The 18,646-nt window shown below is 42.2% G+C and overlaps 1 protein-coding gene across 2 annotated transcripts in view; it reads right to left on the reverse strand.

Annotated features, from left to right (window-relative positions):
* Nucleotides 1-18,646, reverse strand: part of cdh8 (cadherin 8) — a 68,396-nt gene that overhangs the window by 17,371 nt on the left and 32,379 nt on the right. For both annotated transcript variants that reach the window (XM_037246549.1, XM_037246548.1), the window contains exons 4-6: nt 3,991-4,110; nt 287-454; nt 35-222 (exon numbers count right to left, since the gene is read on the reverse strand). In XM_037246549.1, coding sequence (XP_037102444.1) covers nt 35-222; nt 287-454; nt 3,991-4,110 — 476 coding nt within the window. The remainder of the gene's footprint in view (nt 1-34; nt 223-286; nt 455-3,990; nt 4,111-18,646) is intronic.

An 18,646-nucleotide genomic window follows, 5' to 3' on the forward strand; every position in this document is an offset into this window, starting at 1 on the left:
GCCCGGGTAGGAAGGAAGCAAAAATATTACGTACCTTTTTGAGTCGCAGGATGCCTTCTTGGGTTTGCGGGTCGATGACGATTTCAAACACGCCTTGCTCGTCACCATCGATGATGTCGTAGGTGGATTTGGCATTTTCGCCCATGTCCCGGTCATTGGCCTTTACTTTGCCTCCCGTCTGCCCGATGGGAAGGTTTTCCGGAATCACAAACTCATACAAATCTGTCAAAAAGCCAAAAATTGATTAAAAATTGATACGGAGATTTTGTCATTTTGGGATGCTCACTTTTTGAAAATTTAGGTGGATTGTCGTTGATGTCGGTGAGGGTGATGGTGACGGTGGTGGTCCCGGATAAGCCGCCCATGTGACCGCCCATGTCCTTGGCCTGGATGACCACCAGGTACTCCTCTCGCATTTCTCGATCCATCCCGTGGAGAGCAATTTTGATGGTGGCTGGAAAAAACAAAGACCAATTAGAATTCCAACATCTGCTGAGAAAATGTTCTAACCTTCACAGCCCACATTACTTGACGTGCATTTTTTCAGAACCACTACTTTTTTGCAAAGCGAGGTGACGAATTCCCTGCAGGGATATGTATACATTTATTTTCTTCGCTTAGCATACGGAAAAAAAATACATCAGCCGCTTGTTTTGTGCAGTCTGCCATCATTTGTATTCGGATTGAGTGCAAATGATGCTGTTTGTGTCGTGTATAATCTGAGCTACTGTATGCAGAATTGGACCTTATTGACTGTGCCACAAGCGTGGAATATAAAAAGGGGCTCAACGGCGGCATCCCTGGATAATCCACTCAGAGAAACAGAGAGCCGCAAGATCATCAAATGAATATCAAACTCGGGGCATTTTTTTTTTTTTTTTTGGCACGACACCCCGTAAAGCTTCCATTCCACACCCCACAAAATGCGATTAGGCCAAAAAAACAACATTGAGGGTGAAGCTTGCATTTTGTATTCTGGAGGCTTGCTGTCCGCAGAGATGGAGCACCAGTAGGGGTCAGATTGTTTTTTTTTGGGGAGGTCACGGGCAGAGGTGAAAGTAGATCACATTTGTGCAAGTCTTAACCTTCGAGTTTCAAGCATGGAGAGAAAAATCAGGGAAAGTCTGGTGGAGGAGTCAATGCGAAATTTCAAGCAAGTAGAAAAGTCATCGTCATTCACCAGTTCTACAATCTACAACACAGGTGTCAAACCCAAGGCTTGAGGGCCAGATACGGCCTGCCATATCAGTTTAGGTGGCCCGCGAAGACAAATTGTGCATGGAATTCATATGTGAATGTCAAAATTTCAAATTGTTTTTACTTTTGAAGAATAGAGATATTGTTAGCAATTTTTATTTTCATTCATTTTTTTAAATACATTTTATTTTTAAATATTTGATTTCAATATTTCATTTTTAAATATTTGAACAGTTTTTATTAGTCTCTGTTTTGAAAACTGAGACGTTCATACATTTATTTGGCGTGTCAATTTTAGTGGCCTTTTGAAGCAAACTATGACTATGATGCGACCCGCGACAAAAATAAGTTTGACACCCCTGATCTACAATCATATTTAGTCACTAATATGGAATCAGTATACCATTTTAAAAGGCACATATATATGAGGTGCACCATCTACCCGTCATGTGATGCACCAGGAAAGGTCTGAAGAACTAAAAATGTATAAGGGAGAACTTGAATATTCCATAAATATTCCATTACAAGTCATTATATTCGGATCAAATATTCCAAAGTACTTTTAACTCCTTGTTCTTGCCTGAGGAAAGTTGTGTGTGTGTGTACATGTGTGGTGAAACAATGTGTGTGGAACTCGCATCTGATTTGAAGGTAGGCCATGTCAGGCAACAAGCAACAAACAAATCCAAAAATAAGACGAAGGCACTTCAGTGACTGGCGCGCTCCTCATCTCTGAAGTTGATCATGGTTGATTATTCAAATTAATTCCTAATCACTCAAAAATGGGAGGATAGACAAACACTCATTTCCATAGTTGATTCCCCCCCAACCCACCCAACCACCTAGCGGAGTGATAAAGTGGGCCTCAATGTTTATTTATTGATTTATTCATCCGCAGCTTTTCATTCCAAAGTGTCAAACACTCCTTAATCATCGCTTACCGTTTTTATTTTTCATTAAGATTCATTAAAACATCTGCCGTACGTGAACGAGCCATCTGCATTCGCGCAGCTAGCACGGAATGCTAATGCCGCGCGCTATTGTGGATGATCTCTTTCCCGACTGCAGGTGCTGTGAGACCGCGGCGATGGCGAGCACAAGGCCGGCTCCGCTTAGGACCGAGTGTCCCGGCTAATTATGCACATAAATATTCTCGTCCTCGCCGTCTCACTCTCTTTTTCCCCGACTTGTTTACGTCTCATGTGTTATTAATATAATTCATGTAATCTTGTCCTTTATAGACACGTATTAGAACGTCATCTTGAAAAGCAAATATTTCAAGCTTCCTATTAGATTTTGGCTCTTCCCAAGTAAAAAACGAGAAAATACAGTTTTGAAAGAAACAACAGATCCAAGTAGCTGGAATGTGTTTGATGATTCGACGACGGTTCTCGAGTCTTTCTGCCTCATAACGGCAACGAGGGCACGTCATTATTATTACTCTTATCATCAATATGAATTCATAACCATGCGACCGTGCTGCATTAAGGACGGCCGGGCCGGCAGATAGGCTCCTGCTTACGAATCTCGCAATTATGTAGATTTAATAAGGGCTTTGATGCCGCTCATTGTCCGAGCACGCAATATATCACAGATGATCGCTTGACCTGGCTAAATCCCCTCGCAAACAACGACGGAGAAAAGCGCCGATGTGTCCCGCTGATATCGAGGCCGCCCGCCTTTTGTCCTCATCTATTCAGCGGCGGCGGCCATTATACGGTTTTTGCAATCACATGTGCGGCAAGCTGATAATACTTTCCATTTGTGCCGTCATTAACTTTTGAAGCCGGGGCGAAAGATCCCCAGTGAAGATCGCCAACGTGGCTTCATTAAAAATCATCTAAGGCCACTGACACGATCGCCGCATGTTTTTTCCTTATTCAACCTAATTACTCTTTTCGGGTTTTGGTCAAAGCTTTACTGTCAAAATGAGAGGGCGAGGAAGCCAATTATCAACCGTCAAGCCCAAAAACCACGTTCACTTTCTAAAGACTTTTTTTTTCCCTGCATCTTCACAAATATGAAAATATTGTGGATCAATAAAATTGGCGCCGAGAGTTTTATAAAACTTCCAGTTTAATTGGGACACAGGTGCTTGCTAAGATTTGGTGACTTTTCGGGTATGATGAGACCCACAAAATGGTGATTAGTTCGTTGTAATAATTACAGAGATTACAAGAGGACCTTGAAACCACCAAGTGTCCTTGCCGTAAATATAAAATATAACATATCTCCCTACCTGACCTCGGCTGACATTGTGAGCCGGTTTATCTACGTGTCAGCGGCTAATGAAAAGGGCACAATGTTTAAATACTAAAAGAGTTCTTGGCCTATTGAAATAATCCAATAAGATGTTATCTCCACCTCCCGTTGAAGCCTATCTCACTGGCATTGTGGCCCGTTGTGGGCGTGGCGGTGTTCATTCACACACCGTTTTGTCCGACACCGTGTCGACTCGGAACCGGTGAAAAGGATTGGCACGCCATATTAACAACCGCGATTAAATTTAATGAGCCATCTTGCGGGGATCTGATCGAGGGGCAAACAATAGCAAGGAGCACAAAAAGAAGCTTTTGTCGGCCCAGGTGCTCGTAAGCATTTAGCACGAGGGACTTCTATTTTTTTTTTCTTCTTTTTGGGATGTAACAAATTAGAAATGATAAGTAAGTCGATTTTTACGGCCATTTTTTGTGTACACACATTTCAAATTTTAGTCAGTGTACTGCTAGCTAAGAGCGCGAGTGATTTTGTGCTTGAATGATTTATTGTCAATGAGGAAATAAAAAAATTCACCTGAGTTGGGGTCCACGGAGAAATAGGGCTGCCCCTCCAGGATGCTGTAGACTAGCCTGGCGCTGTTGCCGTAAACCGGGTCGTCAGCATCGGTGGCGGTCACCTGGGTCACCGGGGTACCTGCCGAGAAAGAGCGTGGCATAAATCGTTTCGTATATATTCTTTCTTGGTGGTAGATCAAATGAAATCAAATTCAAACGATCCTTCTCAATTTAAGTTTGGGTCGCTTCCAGGACTCGTACTTTGAAGAAGTCTGAGTAGGGAATCGACCCAAAAGAGCCACAATCCGAGCAGATGGGTGATGCTAAACTCTCATTTGTCGCTATTATATACTTACTGTGTGTTTTTCTGGCATTAAAGTGTCATTCTGAAATTGTGACACGGCCCCCACTTGAGACTCCTCATGACAAGCGTTAAGCCTTACTGAGCATTCTGCGTTGATTAGCTGTCTCCTGCTAGCTTCCAGCTAACCTGATGGATGCAGGGTGTATTTATAGACACAAGGCAGAAGAGGTAATTAGTCAACTGAAAGCTATGTTCCGCTCATTTTTGTGTCTGATTTTTAATAACTGTCCATTTTTGAACATGTTGGCTCACCTGAAGAAAAAAAAATAGTGTGAAAATGCTAGTCAGACGTGCAACCTTCACACCTCTAATGTAGCGAGAGCCTCCTGGGAAAATTTCCAAATAGATTAGCCACGACCATTCAATCGGGTTATTGAAAAACAGACTACTGAGGAGTTATTAGTGAAATTTAACCGGTTCAGGCTTATGCATGGTGAGTGATGCCCTCGTAAGTCCCCGTGCAGGAGCAAAAAAAACAACAACAACACAGACAAGCTGGCTAGAAGCTTCAAACAGGAATGGAAATGGTGCCTGTGAAGGATGTTTAAAAGGTGGGCTGGCTACAAACGCCGAGCGGTCCCTTGTCGTCACACGACAGAATTTATTTTGGCCTCGGATGCGGCAATTCAACCCTTCCAAAAACATGAAAAAAAAAGAATGCACCAGATGTGATAGGAAAATACAAAAAAAAGCCTGCAAAGTTCAATGCAGTCTGGCCAACAGTCTGATGTCTGTGCTGTGAAGTCCAAGACAGGGTCTACAATAAATGGGTTTCCGGTTGGTTCTGACTGGAATATAGAATTCTTACTACCCCTGAGGCAGCATGGTCGGACCGGGCATAACAACGAGACCTTAGAGGAAAGGCAAGCCACATTGCAGTGGAAGAAAACACGGCGATTGGAAGGGCGGCCATTTTACGGCTGCCGAGAGCCATTGTCGTCGTCTTGGGCCGATGATTTCACAACGCGAGGGTGGTCATCCGAGACACGGTCGCTGCACTGAATCACAGTCCTGAAGATTTATACTTGCTGCCCGTCTGTTACACCTCCCGTGGTGATTACGTTGTAGACAAACGAGTTGTTGTTTGCCTCGTAAGCACACGCACACACAAAATGGCCACTTTTAGCCTATAACAACACAAACTATTATTATTTGAGTAAATATTCACGCTAGTTTCTTTTTTATTATTTTGACAGAAGGCATTAAAAGTTAAGCAGCACATGCGATCATTAAAATCGGTCCACTTGTGTGTCCGTGCGGAGGAACAAATTAGATCCTGTGTGCTGTTTGCCAATTGTCAAATGAATAACAGGAAAGACAGCCAAGGAAATTGCACCTTCTCCCGGAGATGCCAGGTCTTATCTTTGCTCAAGTTAAATTACTGCCACTCGAGCGAGAGAAGGCAGCCAGACACACACACATGCACACTCCTAATTATGAAAAGTACCTTCGTCCTTCTAAAAGGTGTCTGACTATTGCAAACAGGCTTTATAAATCCCGAAGTGGGGGGACATTGAGGGTGTGGTGGTTCATAAAAAACAGTGCAAGCGGCGAGGCATGAAATAGCTCCATCTTTCTTTCTTTCTGCACCACCCCATTCCTGGATTTAAAAAAGTGACGGATTACAACACCATTGTTTTTTTTTTTGGTTCCGTTTCAAATCAGCAGATTAGCTTTTCCCAAAACATCCTGGCATGCTGAGAGATGTTGGACCCTAGCGAATGTTCGCCGCTGGAGAAGAGACATTTTCCCCGCCTTGACATTGTGGAGATTACGATGCAGGCTTCAAACTTCTGCCGGTGTGGAGAAGGCCGGAAAAAAACATGGGGAGGAGGGGTGATGGGGATTATCCGTTTTAAAAGCCCACAATGGAGAATGTAATATGCCAGAATGAGCGAGTATAATGACTCGCGGGCGCGTAGATAAATACGAGCACGTACGATATCGGCTAGTGAATATGTAGTGCGCTTTGTTTCCACGTTTACACTCTAACGACCAGTGAAGTGAAGGACAAAATATGGGTGTGTGTATGTGCTTCCGCGGGAATAAATGGATTGGAATGGAAAGCGGTGGGGAAGAATTGACGGTGAAATGAATTGGAAAAAAAACGTGGTGAAGAACTGCAATCGTTTTTCATGGTGAGGAGAAACGTCAAGTGAACTTGATTCGAAATTCACGCTAAGAAATTTCAGAAACTTTTTCAAATATCGATCAACACTTTGACTGGGTCATTATTACACGTGCATATTATTTGATTTCATCGTAACTCTGGCTTCATTTTTAGTGTCGTCTCACTGGAAAATGAATTGCCTTCGCAATTTTTCAGTTTTTTGCGGCTTCCAACAAGTTTTACCCCACAAAAGAATGGTCTGTCCAAAATTTAAGTGAAATTTTATTTAAATAAATAAAATAAAAAAATATAAATAAATATAAAAATAAATAAATAAATCATTTTTACCCCGCAAAAACCAGTCTGTCCAAAATGTAAGTGAAATAAATGATTTTTCCTCCTGGTAGTTTTGAATGCTGTGGCCGCCGAGTTCAAGCATTTTCTAATGTCCCCTGCACTTTAAATCGTTTCTGCCTCAAAATGTTTAACTCCACACCCAGTCAATATGTTGGCTAATGCAACTTGATTTAGGTTGGCGAACAAAGGCACACCTCAATTGTTCGTCTAATGACCTGTCAAGTTAACAAATACTGGACTCGCCTCCCCGGAGCCACGACTGCCTTCTGCTTTTACTTTCCATCCCGTCTTCAATCATGCCAGCCACACTTGGCTCTGGTCATATTTTATTGTGAGAAATATATTTTGTGATAAACCATCAGTTGTTTGTGCAAAAAAAAGTTTTAGAGCGGACAGACAAACGGACAGATGGACGGACGGATAAAATTATTTTGTAATATCCAATATGCCTGTTTTTTTTGTAAACATCAAATACATTTTATCTGGCCGAATAAAGCTATCTGCCTAAAAATCAAAGACACCTGAGTACTACCATATTTTTCGTAAACATCCAAGACAATTTACGGTAGTCTTTGAAGAACATTAAGATCAAAGACACTTCAATGAAACGTCAAAAACGATTTATTAATAGCATGAAAGTTTTTGTAAGAATTAAGTCAAGCAACAAAAACAATACCGCTTTCAACAAACCTTGTATCTTTTATCGAAAAATCAAAGACACATTGGTTATTGATGAATTGAGCATAGTAGCGCCGTGAAAATTGAATTTTTGATGACCTGAGCGTATTTAATTTCATATCAGCTACAATTTAGTTTTATACCAACGCCGGCGTACATGTTTTGCATAAACACGGTCGAGCGTCAAGTCTTAGATGAAACACGACTGGACGAGTTCATATTGCGTTGCCTCACACATCCAAAATCTTACAAAGCAGCAACACAACCTGCAGATGTTTTGCTCAAGCGTTTTTCACCACAGGGGAGGATTTCCAGTGAAAAAAATAAAATTTTTAAAGGCCTGCCAGCTGGATGACAAAAGTATGCAAATGAGTTACCTGCTACGAGTAAACACTCGTGATATTTCTCTTTGTGTACAAGTGAGCCTCAGCCGGCCACCTTGGTGCCGCACAACTGGAGCACACGTGCTCACTTTCTGCCTATCTTTATTCATGCCGGTCTCGGCGCTAGCCCTCTTTGTGTCCCCCTGGGGCGTGCAGCCAGTCAGACATAAACACTATTGTTTTAGCAGGGCTCGCGCTCTCAGCAGGACGCCGTGAGCCCCCCCGATACTCTCTTCTCCCCTTGTCCTCCTCGCCTCGGCAAAATCCCTCTGCATGGCTCACTGCCCGCATGCATATGAATGCCGAGCGGCTGGCGGCTGCCCTTCACGCTTGCGCACCACGTCACCCAACCGCCCCGTTTTTGTGGACGAGTTGTGCAAAAAAAAAGCACGCTGGGTAATGGTGTCACCATTCCGATGAGTTGCGATGTCTAAGAATCTGTTGATCTTCTAATTTCATCGACACCAAATATAATTTCAATGACAATTCATGTCATAGTGTTGTATCCATGCAGCTGACAAAAGGTCCTTTGCAGAGTCGTAAAAAAATGTGTTATATGGAAAGTCAATATTCTCTTGGCAAATAATAAATGGCTGTTGCAAAAATCAATGGAGTTTGCTTATTGCCTAAAAAGTTGCTCTTTACGACCAATCGATCAAAGTAGACGACAACTATTTAAACAAACGGACTGAAGAAATGTTATCATTCACTTGTGTATTGTTGATATAAAGCCAGTCAGTATTTTCTGTGTCGTATTTTCAACTTTTGACGAGTAAGAAGAACTGAGGCCATCTGGGAATTGTCGAACAAGCTGCTCAAAAACTCAAAAAATCTTCCTGACCCTTGGCCGGCATCGGTCATCCTTGAAGGAAATAAGCAAACGTTACCGATGACGCTTTGGCTAATGCGTTTTGCCCCAAATGAGTTGCGATGTTCTTCTGCCGCCTTTGCGCGTCACATCTCCAATTTATGCCCCTCGCCGCTTCCAGGAAGATTCCTATTGATTTCCTATCTCACAGAGTAAATAGGAAGTGCGAGGCCCATTATTTCTCAGCCGGACTGGCTCGCACATGTCTTTATTCAACGAAAAAGCCCGCAGCCCAACAAATGTGATCCCGAGGCACGGACATATCGGTGTATAATAACGCTATGACTAATGCGATTAAACTCGGCGTGAGCATATAAGCGTAATTACAAACAGTGGTCCTGTAGGCCAAACAGACAGAGAGGTTGCTTTTATTGAACTAAGCTGAAATGTATTGATGGTATGATGCAGCTGGAAATATGGAATCCAGATCCAGAAAGTTAAAATCCTACCACAGTTTGGATTTAGTCGCACGTGCTTCAAAGTTGCGCTGACTGACATGGCAGGTAAACCAGGCACCTTTGGTTAAAGCCAAATTGTGGCATGGTTTTATCTTATCCATATTTTTGGCCATTTTAGTACTACCATATTTTCCGGACTATAAAGCGCACCTAAAAACCTAAAATTCTCTCAAAAGCCGACAGTGCGCCTTATAGTCCGGTGCGCCTTATATATGGACCAAATTCCTCAATTTAAACTGGCCCGAAGTGTCATAAAATCAATCATAAGTGGCCGGCTGATGACTATGAATCATGAATCAAAAAGACTATGGATCATTATTTTGTGATTATAAAGTAATTTGTTGCGTCTGAAGTTGAAATAAAAAAGATAAAATGGTGAATGATTTGATTTGGATTAAAAATCTGACATGATGTATTCATGGTGCGCCTTATAGTCAGGTGCGCCTTATATAAGGACAAAGTTTTAAAATGGGCCATTCATTGAAGGTGCGCCTTATAGTCCGGTGCGCCTTATAGTCCGGAAAATACGGTATATATACACATACTCTAATATACATGTATAGTTGGACAGTTGCGTGAATGGGTTTTGTTCAAAACTCAACACTTGAAAATGTAATTTTTAGGGTTAGATAACATACTCGAATAAGGAGCACGTCCATGTGATATTCATAGTAGTTTCTAAAAGATCCTTTTATGATTAGAGCACTCCAAAAGAGAAAATGAATGCGGCAATTTTGATTTTGAATACAGATGTCCTCTGCTAATCAAGGATAGAATAATGCATTTTAGATTAAGTGGAAGCTCTGTCTGCTTGCAGTGTCTCGGAAAAATGTCTACACTTGATCCTCGCTTGGGCTTTTATTTTAACCAAAAACGTTTGTACTAGATTAGTAAAAATCGCAACTTCTTTTTTTACTTGGCCAAAAAAGGTACCCAAATGACTTTTGGGTTTATGAAAGCGGTGTACACTCGATATATCAAAAATGAAAATGGTTTGGATTTTGGGTAGAAAAAGCTCAATGTGTATATAGTTGTATATAGTTGTTGATATTTTCTGGGAAAAAAAAATCACAGTTAATCCGAATCTCGAGTGTTTAGCATGTTCTTGTTTCAGTGGTTTCTGAGTGGTCTTTCACCTTCACAGTTATTATTTTTTAACTTAGAAAGACGGCAAATGGAACTTTCTTTGTTTTTTTTAAGACAGCAGGCCAGTGCTTATACGGCAGCACGGAGTAGCTGATTGTGTATTGATTACATGAACACCAGTGTCACTCTCTCAGCTGTCAGAAGACGAAGAAAAGGAGGAGGATGATCAGACAGAATGACAGCCTTCATCTTTTCAGTGACTATTTTTAGAGTAGAATGCCAATTTGGTTAAAAATATACATGGAGATTGAATTAGTGAGACATTCTCTTAATGTCTTTGTTTATCCTCATTCATTTACGTGAACATCCAATTGGCAATTAAGACGATGTGACAAACTTGGCCTATAGTGTCACCAATTTAGGTCATCCATCTGTCCATCCAACTAAAAAGAATATTACCTACTTGATCCTGCATCCATCCACTCATACTAAAAACCATCTCCATTTTCTCATCAGTCCTCACTACAGCACTAATGCCAAACACAGCAAATGAACGAAGCTGCTCATAATTTGACAATGGTGACACGGGCCAAAGGATTGTGGCCCTGGTGAAGAAAAAAAAAACATCTTCGAAGATGAGATATGCTTGTCAGCATCCCAGAAATTGCTCCCAAGAGCCAATGATGGATAAGGGACGCCACGCTTGTGACGAGGAAGGGGACCGTCACACTTAACACTGACACTGTTATTGTTGTAGTGCAATTACGAGTCTTTTATAAGACAAAGCATGAGGAAGAGGAGGAAGATGATGATGAGAGTGGGAGGGGGTGATGACGGTGTTTTCCGCTTTTTCATGTCCTTGTCTGTTTTTGACATCCACTTCTGTAGGAGTCGACGGAAGCAGGAACAAAATAATTAGGCGGGTTCTTTGTTGCCATGACACGCCACCGCTTCAAAAGAGGGACGCGGAGAAAAAGTAAATCAGGAAGCATTAAGCTAGATGGCAATTTGGAGAAGCAAGAAATTCCTCGTGCACTTTATTTCAGAGAATTGGTTGATGTTGTCCGGTACATAAAATTTGCTATCATTTGCTAGCTAGTTAAGGATTTTTTTTCAGTTATCAAGTTTACAACTAAAGTTACGGGGACACTTTTTGATAGCATAAAAGGTTAGCCAGCGCTAGCTAGCTCTTTAAAACCTGCAAATTGATTTTTTTTTTTATTATTCCCTGTACAAGCACAACTCAGGTTAAATTGCAGAAAACACTTTGGGTTATTTTTTATTCTCAAAATAGATTTGTATATGCTTCAAAGATTTTTTTTTGTATTTTTAGTTGAGGTCAGCAGTAGAATTAGGATGTTGTCTCCTCTGAGTCTATCTTTGCATTTACAGCATACGAGTACCTTTGCCACCTCTCGTTGTTAGTGATTTACTTTAATTATTCACGTTTGGGCGCAGATTTATAGAATTAGCAAGAACGGAAAATCGGGATTGCCCCTTTTAGCCATGTTTAATTGCTCCCAAGGCGAGGTAATAACAAAGCCTAACGGCTGAGCTGTGTTGTCTAATGAACAACTTCATCACAGATAAAAGTGCCAAATGTTTCTTAATTTGAGAGCGCTGCCACCCAAGCCAGCCTTTTAATGTGAATTATTCCTCAGAAGACAGAATAAAAACAAAATTCAGCATAATGCAAATGCAGCAGAGTATGTTGTGGTTAATATCATGCCACCCCCCCAGAGAGCAAAGACCCCAGATCAAGATTCCTGTTAAATACAAGAAATATATTACTTATGTGTGTTCGGTCACCAAAAGTGTCTTTAATGAGGCATGTAAGCTGCTCGCTGGCCGGCAGACAATTCCAAGTTGGTGTTTATTTCTGCGTGTGCGTGTAAAAAGCTCCTACGCATGCTAGCATCATGCTAATTAAAGGCACGCGTGCTAGCATCATGCAACAATAGGCAACAAGTGCGGACACAGACAAATACATCCTCATGATTTCTGATCATTGACAAGAAAACTGCAAGATTTTTTTGTAACAACAGGCTACATTGATGGCAAGAACCAAATCCGGTTACAAAACCCTTACTTGACTTTGTCGCCAACCTTAAACGGCTAAAGGCCACGTTCAAATCCTCTCGAACCACGAAAGCAAAATCAGCTTCATGACATAAAAGACAAACTGTAGGAATGTAAACACGTGGTATGGCTTTCTATAGGTGCCACTTGTTCTTGATTCTGTTTCATCTACCGAAGGCAGCCGCGGTGAAGAGCAGGTTGCAATAGACGAGGACAGCGTTGGAGGGAAACGCTCAGCCTGAGCGTCGACAACGCCCCCAGGTTGCAGCGTGGTGCGAGATGTTCTGAGTCAATTTTTCCATTTTTAAATCCTCGCCACGGCCAAACAAAAATAAAGCAAAACAAACCCGAGGCCCCGCGGCTGACACCGCTAGCTCTCGGGCCGTCCGTAAAAATGTGACAGCGGTCCTTCAGCCTCCCACACGCGTGAATCTAACATGTTTGGCAGCTCCTAAGCAGCAGCGCCTTGTCACCTGACAGCCGTGTCGGAGCGAGCGGGTTCAAAGCCTTTTCCGCCCTAGAAGGACGTCGGGATGCTGACGTGACCGGCGACTCAATGTGTCCGTCAGCCTGCGCGAGTTCCGCCGGGCTGCTGTCTGACAAACTAATCCATCACGGAGAACGTACCACACGCGCACACATGGAGAAGTTGGCCCGGTGGGAAATGATATGAAAAGTAATCTGAGCGTCACTGTGCGTTCCGTCTTACTAAGAAATCTGTCTGCCGCTTATTTGCATTGGAAGTGACAATTTTCAAAGGCCACGGATCTGAAACTTTTATGATTACTGTTGTATATTTCCAGTTGTGTTGTTTAACCAAATGGAGTACTGATGTAGACTCCAATACTTTTTTCGAAAGGGGCCATCTTGTGAACAGGTTCGGCCAATTCTACGGTGGTCCCTGATGCGACGTCGCTAACCAGTAGTGGGATTGACTGTGTGTTTTAGTGGGTGTCGTAAAATCACGAGGCTGACTAAATCCATACTGAGTGATGCGGCTGCCAAATTCAATGCCAGGAGAGAGTAGAAAATTGGAGCGGCACCTGCAGAAATACACCCAAAGAAATGACAGCAACTAGTGATCACTTGTTGCTAGGCAGAGTTCACACGGTACCTTTATTTTTCACGTTGTATATTTTCTATTGATTCATTGTTATCGTAATGATAATTTCGAGAGCTAAATGTTGTTAAAAAGAAAAAAACACCAAGCTTTGTGTCACCTGGGGCACCACAATGCTGTAGTCACACATGCGCACCCACATCCAACCCACTCACACTTCTGCACACCACACACTCACACATATCAACACAACACATTCAGCCCACACACACACAGTGAAAATATTTACCAAACATTAGCAGATATTTTTACCATGTTTCCTCTGCAGTGAAATTGAATGTACACATGATTATTTTTTTCCAACTTTGAATCGTGTCAGCAGTGCTTTCCATTTGGAGCAGCAGTCAGCAATGTAAGGTTTGCCCGAAGGCCTGAAAGCCAACCGTACTTTGCTCTGTGGCATGCAGACAATTAATAATGCAGACGTGCGAGGATGAGAAGGGAAAGGGGATCCTGCTCAAATTCTGTAAAAGCACCCCGAGCGTGACGGGCAAATGCTCAGAGGCGCGATCGAGTCCCGCGTTATGCTTTCTTTGGAGGATTGTGAACTCAAACTTGCGGTAATGGGACGTTGACTAAATTTGCAATTGCAAATCAAATTCAAAAGCTCGGGCGAAAAATTGTTAGTGAAACTATTTGTGCAACACTTAAAAAAAAGGGTTGAACTGACCTCGTCCCTCAGGATCCAATCAAACCGAAAGATTAAACAGTTTGCAACAATACTACTTGGCACAGTGGTCCTTAAAGCCAAGCTGTTCTTGACTGAGCAAGCAGTCCCCAGTCGTCCGCACTAAATTGGTCCTCTTCCCACTTTCATAACATCCATGATGGAGTCTCTCCTGAGCTACCGCATCAAAGGTAAACACGTTAAGGTGCTTCCATCATTGATGGCGGGATCATAAATAAAAATGTAATCTTTTCCCAGCAGCAACATCGGTGGCAGCAGGCGGCTTGTTGAATCTTTGACGGCGGCGGGAATGCTTTCGTGTGGAGTCGGAGGAAATCACTTTAAAGCTGCTCCACATAGCAAACGCCGTCACTTGACAGCAGTCGGCACTCTAATGAATGTTACATAGTGTAAATTAGGTTCCTTCCAGTGTGCGAGCGCAAACTAAAAATGACTATAAAAAAAGTTCCTATAGAATAAAAAGCTCCTGACCTGCTGTGAAAAACTTAGAGTGAAAAAAATCCACCAACAGTTGTCTTTTTAATTGCGAAGAAGCAGAGAATGTAGCAAGATTCTTCGATATTTTGGGTTTTGTGCCATCTACGAGTATTTGCCCCTACTAGCTTAGCGTCACAGTTGGCAGGCAGCTAATAGAGTATCTACCGTATTTTCCGGACTATAAGGCACACCTAAAAAGCTAAAATTTTCTCAAAAGCCGACAGTGCGCCTTATATATGGACCAAATTCCTATATTTAAACTGACCCGAAGCATTGTGTCATGAAATCAATCATAAGTGAAAACCATGAATCATGAATCGAAAAGAGTATGGATCATCATTTTGTGATTATAAAGTAATTTGTTGCGTCTGGAGTTGAAATAAAAAAAATAAAACGGAGAATGATTTGATTTGGATTAAAAATCTGACATGATGCATTAATGGTGCGCCTTATAGTCCGGTGCGCCTTATATAAGGACAAAGTTTTAAAATGGGCCATTCATTGAAGGTGCGCCTTATAGTCCGGAAAATACGGTACTTGTTCATATCTGGCACCAACACACAAAGGAATGTCTTGTCATTCGATACTTTGCTAACGCTCTCAGGTATGCGAGCTGATTTTTAATTTAGCATCCGAAGATCCAAGTTGTGTTTTTCAAAGTTTATGAACCAAAGAATGCAGATTGGTAGCAATAAGAGTTTGAACAGAGAGAATCATGATGCTATGAAACCAGAATGTTTTCACTGTGTTGCCAGATTTGCATTTGTTTCCTCATTTGGAAAACACTCTCTCTCATTTACCTTCTTCAAGCATGCCGTCTTTGTGCTGGTGACTAAGTGAAGCGTGACAAGAAAAGAAACGTTGTTTGAGGCGCCCGGTCGGGATCTTATGGAGATTGCGTTGAAGGGCTTCATTACTTTTTGTTCTCCCTTGAGGGAAGGTTAGTGTTGGCTGGGAGACAAACGGGGAATTTTAGCTTCATATGCTAACTAGCGTGAAAAAAATGCCACATGCTAGAGGATGCGTGGAAGACACATTAGCTAAGGCATGAGAAGTGGAAGTCTAATATGACATCTACTTTGTAAACAAAAACAGTGGCAGTAATTAATTATGAATCTCACAATATTGCAGCGGGGCATGTCCCGCTTTGAATTCAAGAGGGATTCATGACATGGCCTTGTCATTGCTAGCTAGCAATACGCTTTTGATACGACGTCAAACCTGGTAAAAATAGTTTTTGTTTTGTTTATTTCTACTTTCTACTTGATTCTCCCCTAGGGAAATATAAATAATATATAACCTCTGCAAAGGTGCCAAATCAGACCGTTGACACTTCATCTGCAGTAGCTACAGGCAAGAGCAGCGAAGACAAATGGCCGAGCAGAAAAGGGGAAAAAAATAAAAACACTCGGCTGAGTTGCTGACAGGTGACACGTATGGCGGATCACAAAATTGGATACGGCATAAACATGAAGATGCGAGACGACGCGGGTCATCTGAAATAGATTCGAGAAGAAAAATATGAAGATGTCACCACTGTAAAATGATCTCTGCTGTTGTTATTGCTCGACGAATAACATGTGAATGTGCCAACGATCGTTTCCGTGTCTCGTTTGGTTGATCTTCGATCCCGGCGGTAATAAGCAACCGTTTCTTCCCTGGGTACGACTTGCACGTTATTTCCAACTTAATTCCAGCATGTTGGTTGAACACCTCCGAGGCCTGGCCGAGTTGCCTTCATACGGATTCACACACAAAGGCCACCGAGCAAGACCAAGCTTTATGGCCCGCTTGGAAACCTCTAAAGCCGTCGATGCCAGGCACCACTTCGCCCCCTCTGGCTGGTCAGATGTGCCCCTGCCCTGCTGCCCACTGTGTTAAAGGGCCAGGGGCCTCCTGCCACCGACTTCATCTGCCAAGCCGCCGCACTACGGCATCCATGAGCAGCAGCCACGCTTGCTTTTTATAACTTCTTCTTTATTCATGTGACCCGGAAACACGGCAAGATTATCATTATGAATTAAAGAGCATTTAATAATCCCCGACTTCCTGAGATATGATCATCACTTCCTGCATGGTAAGATAATATTTTTCAAAAGAACATCTGGCCCAAGTAGAGCGTGAAATGCCCTTTAAAATGGCTTCTCTCTCTTTCCATGGATCAAAAAGATAAATAGACGGTGGGAGATGAACACGATGCATTCCCGATCGGCATTGTGCAAAAAACGTCAGATTTGTCAATTAAGGTCAATTAGTGAACTTCAGGTCATGATTCAAAGAAATACAATTTTATGACCTTCTGTCAATTTGTATGTACCGATAATGACATAATAAGCTAATTAAAAGGCTATTTTTAGAACTCTGACATGCATGAAACGTCACCAAATCGGCAAATATGTCCGCCCAAGGGAATATATACATGTGGTTGGGAGCATTTGAAAATTAGCTAACGTGAAATTGAGGTGCATATAAATAAATATACGCAGGTTTATTACCTCGATAAAAATGGATGAAAGTTGTAATCGTCCAAAATGGGGGAAATTTTTGATTTTCTTTCTTACATGGTGTGTCCACACTGTAAAAAACATTATATTTTGTGGTCTGAAAAAAAATCATTTAAACTGAAAATAACCCGGCAAAAAAGCGTAATGTTAGCACAACAAAGCAAACAAGTTACTAAATCTTTAAAATGGGGTTCAATAAAAGGACCAGCCATTCTATAAACTCTTATTCCTTTGTTGTGAAATGCCGGGAAGAAAACTTCAAGTATTTATTTGAATTGCACCATCATCCAATTTCAAAATTTTGCCTTCACCCAACATTTTTTGACAGCGCAATAAAAACATAACATTTCTATGGGCCGACTGAATCTATTTCTGTGACTAAGACGACAATGAGATCCTATTTTGTAATTCCAAATGTTTCACGCCTTTTATTGGGTGTGTAGATGGGACACGGGAGCTCATTTCTCGGCATCTCGCCCTGTGATGAAATTTACTCGTTTGCGCGGTGACAAGCCCGAACGTAATCAAAAAACATCATTACGCCGCCGCGCATTCCCCCCTGCCGAGCTTTCCGTAACAAATCTAAAAATGCAAATCAGCCGCAGGTAATCTATTGCTCAGCTCCAACGGACACATTTTTGGCGCCGCTCTCTGCTTACAGGTGATCAAGTGGCAAATTCTTTCCCCCCATCTGGCCGCCTCGGCCCGTTTATTAACCGCCGCGATAATGACGCACCCGAGGGCCGTCCCTCACATCAAGTGCACGCTGCAACTTTGTGTCTTTCCCCGGCAATTTAGTAAGAAGGGTCGCGCCACCTCCTGATTAAACCTCACTCGGGTTGACTTTGTCGTTTACGCCGCCGCCGCCTTGCTGTTAGCCGCTGGAGAACTTTGGCGCCCGCCGACATCGGCATATGGCTGCGACACTTTCATGCCGAGACAAATCCGTCAGCTTGTAAATAGCCTTAAAAGTCGAAGACCCCATTACGGCGGGTAAAAAAAACAGGACGGGCTAATCCTGTGAGATCTATCCAATCCACGCAAATTAATTAACATTTTAATTGCGCTTAAGCCTGCACAAATAGAGTAAAATGAGCGCTTTTAATTAAACGCCGTGCTATGATCAACATACTTGTGGATCAGGTGTGGAAAAAAAAGTGTTTAAAAGGGCACGTTGTTTTTTTTTGACGTTGGAATTCTCAGTGAAATATTTCCTATTTCCCAACAGCCACCCACAGCTGGTTCCCATCTGCAGTTTGTAGTTTGCGCATCGTCGGAGACGACGAGGAACAAAAGAGCGAGCAAAGAGTCTCTGTGTAAACACAAAACATCGGTGAAGCGATATTCTGTAGCGTTTCGCTCTCTGAGGCTTCTTTTTTTTGGGAGGCAAAGTCGTACTTGACAGAACTCGCCGACTTTCCATTTGGGACTAATGCATAAGGAATGGAAATTGGCATCTCTTTGTTGACTGTTGCTCCCTTTTGTCACGGCTGATTAATTAAA

This window comes from Syngnathus acus, chromosome 3, assembly GCF_901709675.1.
Source record: "Syngnathus acus chromosome 3, fSynAcu1.2, whole genome shotgun sequence".
Lineage (NCBI taxonomy): Eukaryota > Metazoa > Chordata > Actinopteri > Syngnathiformes > Syngnathidae > Syngnathus > Syngnathus acus.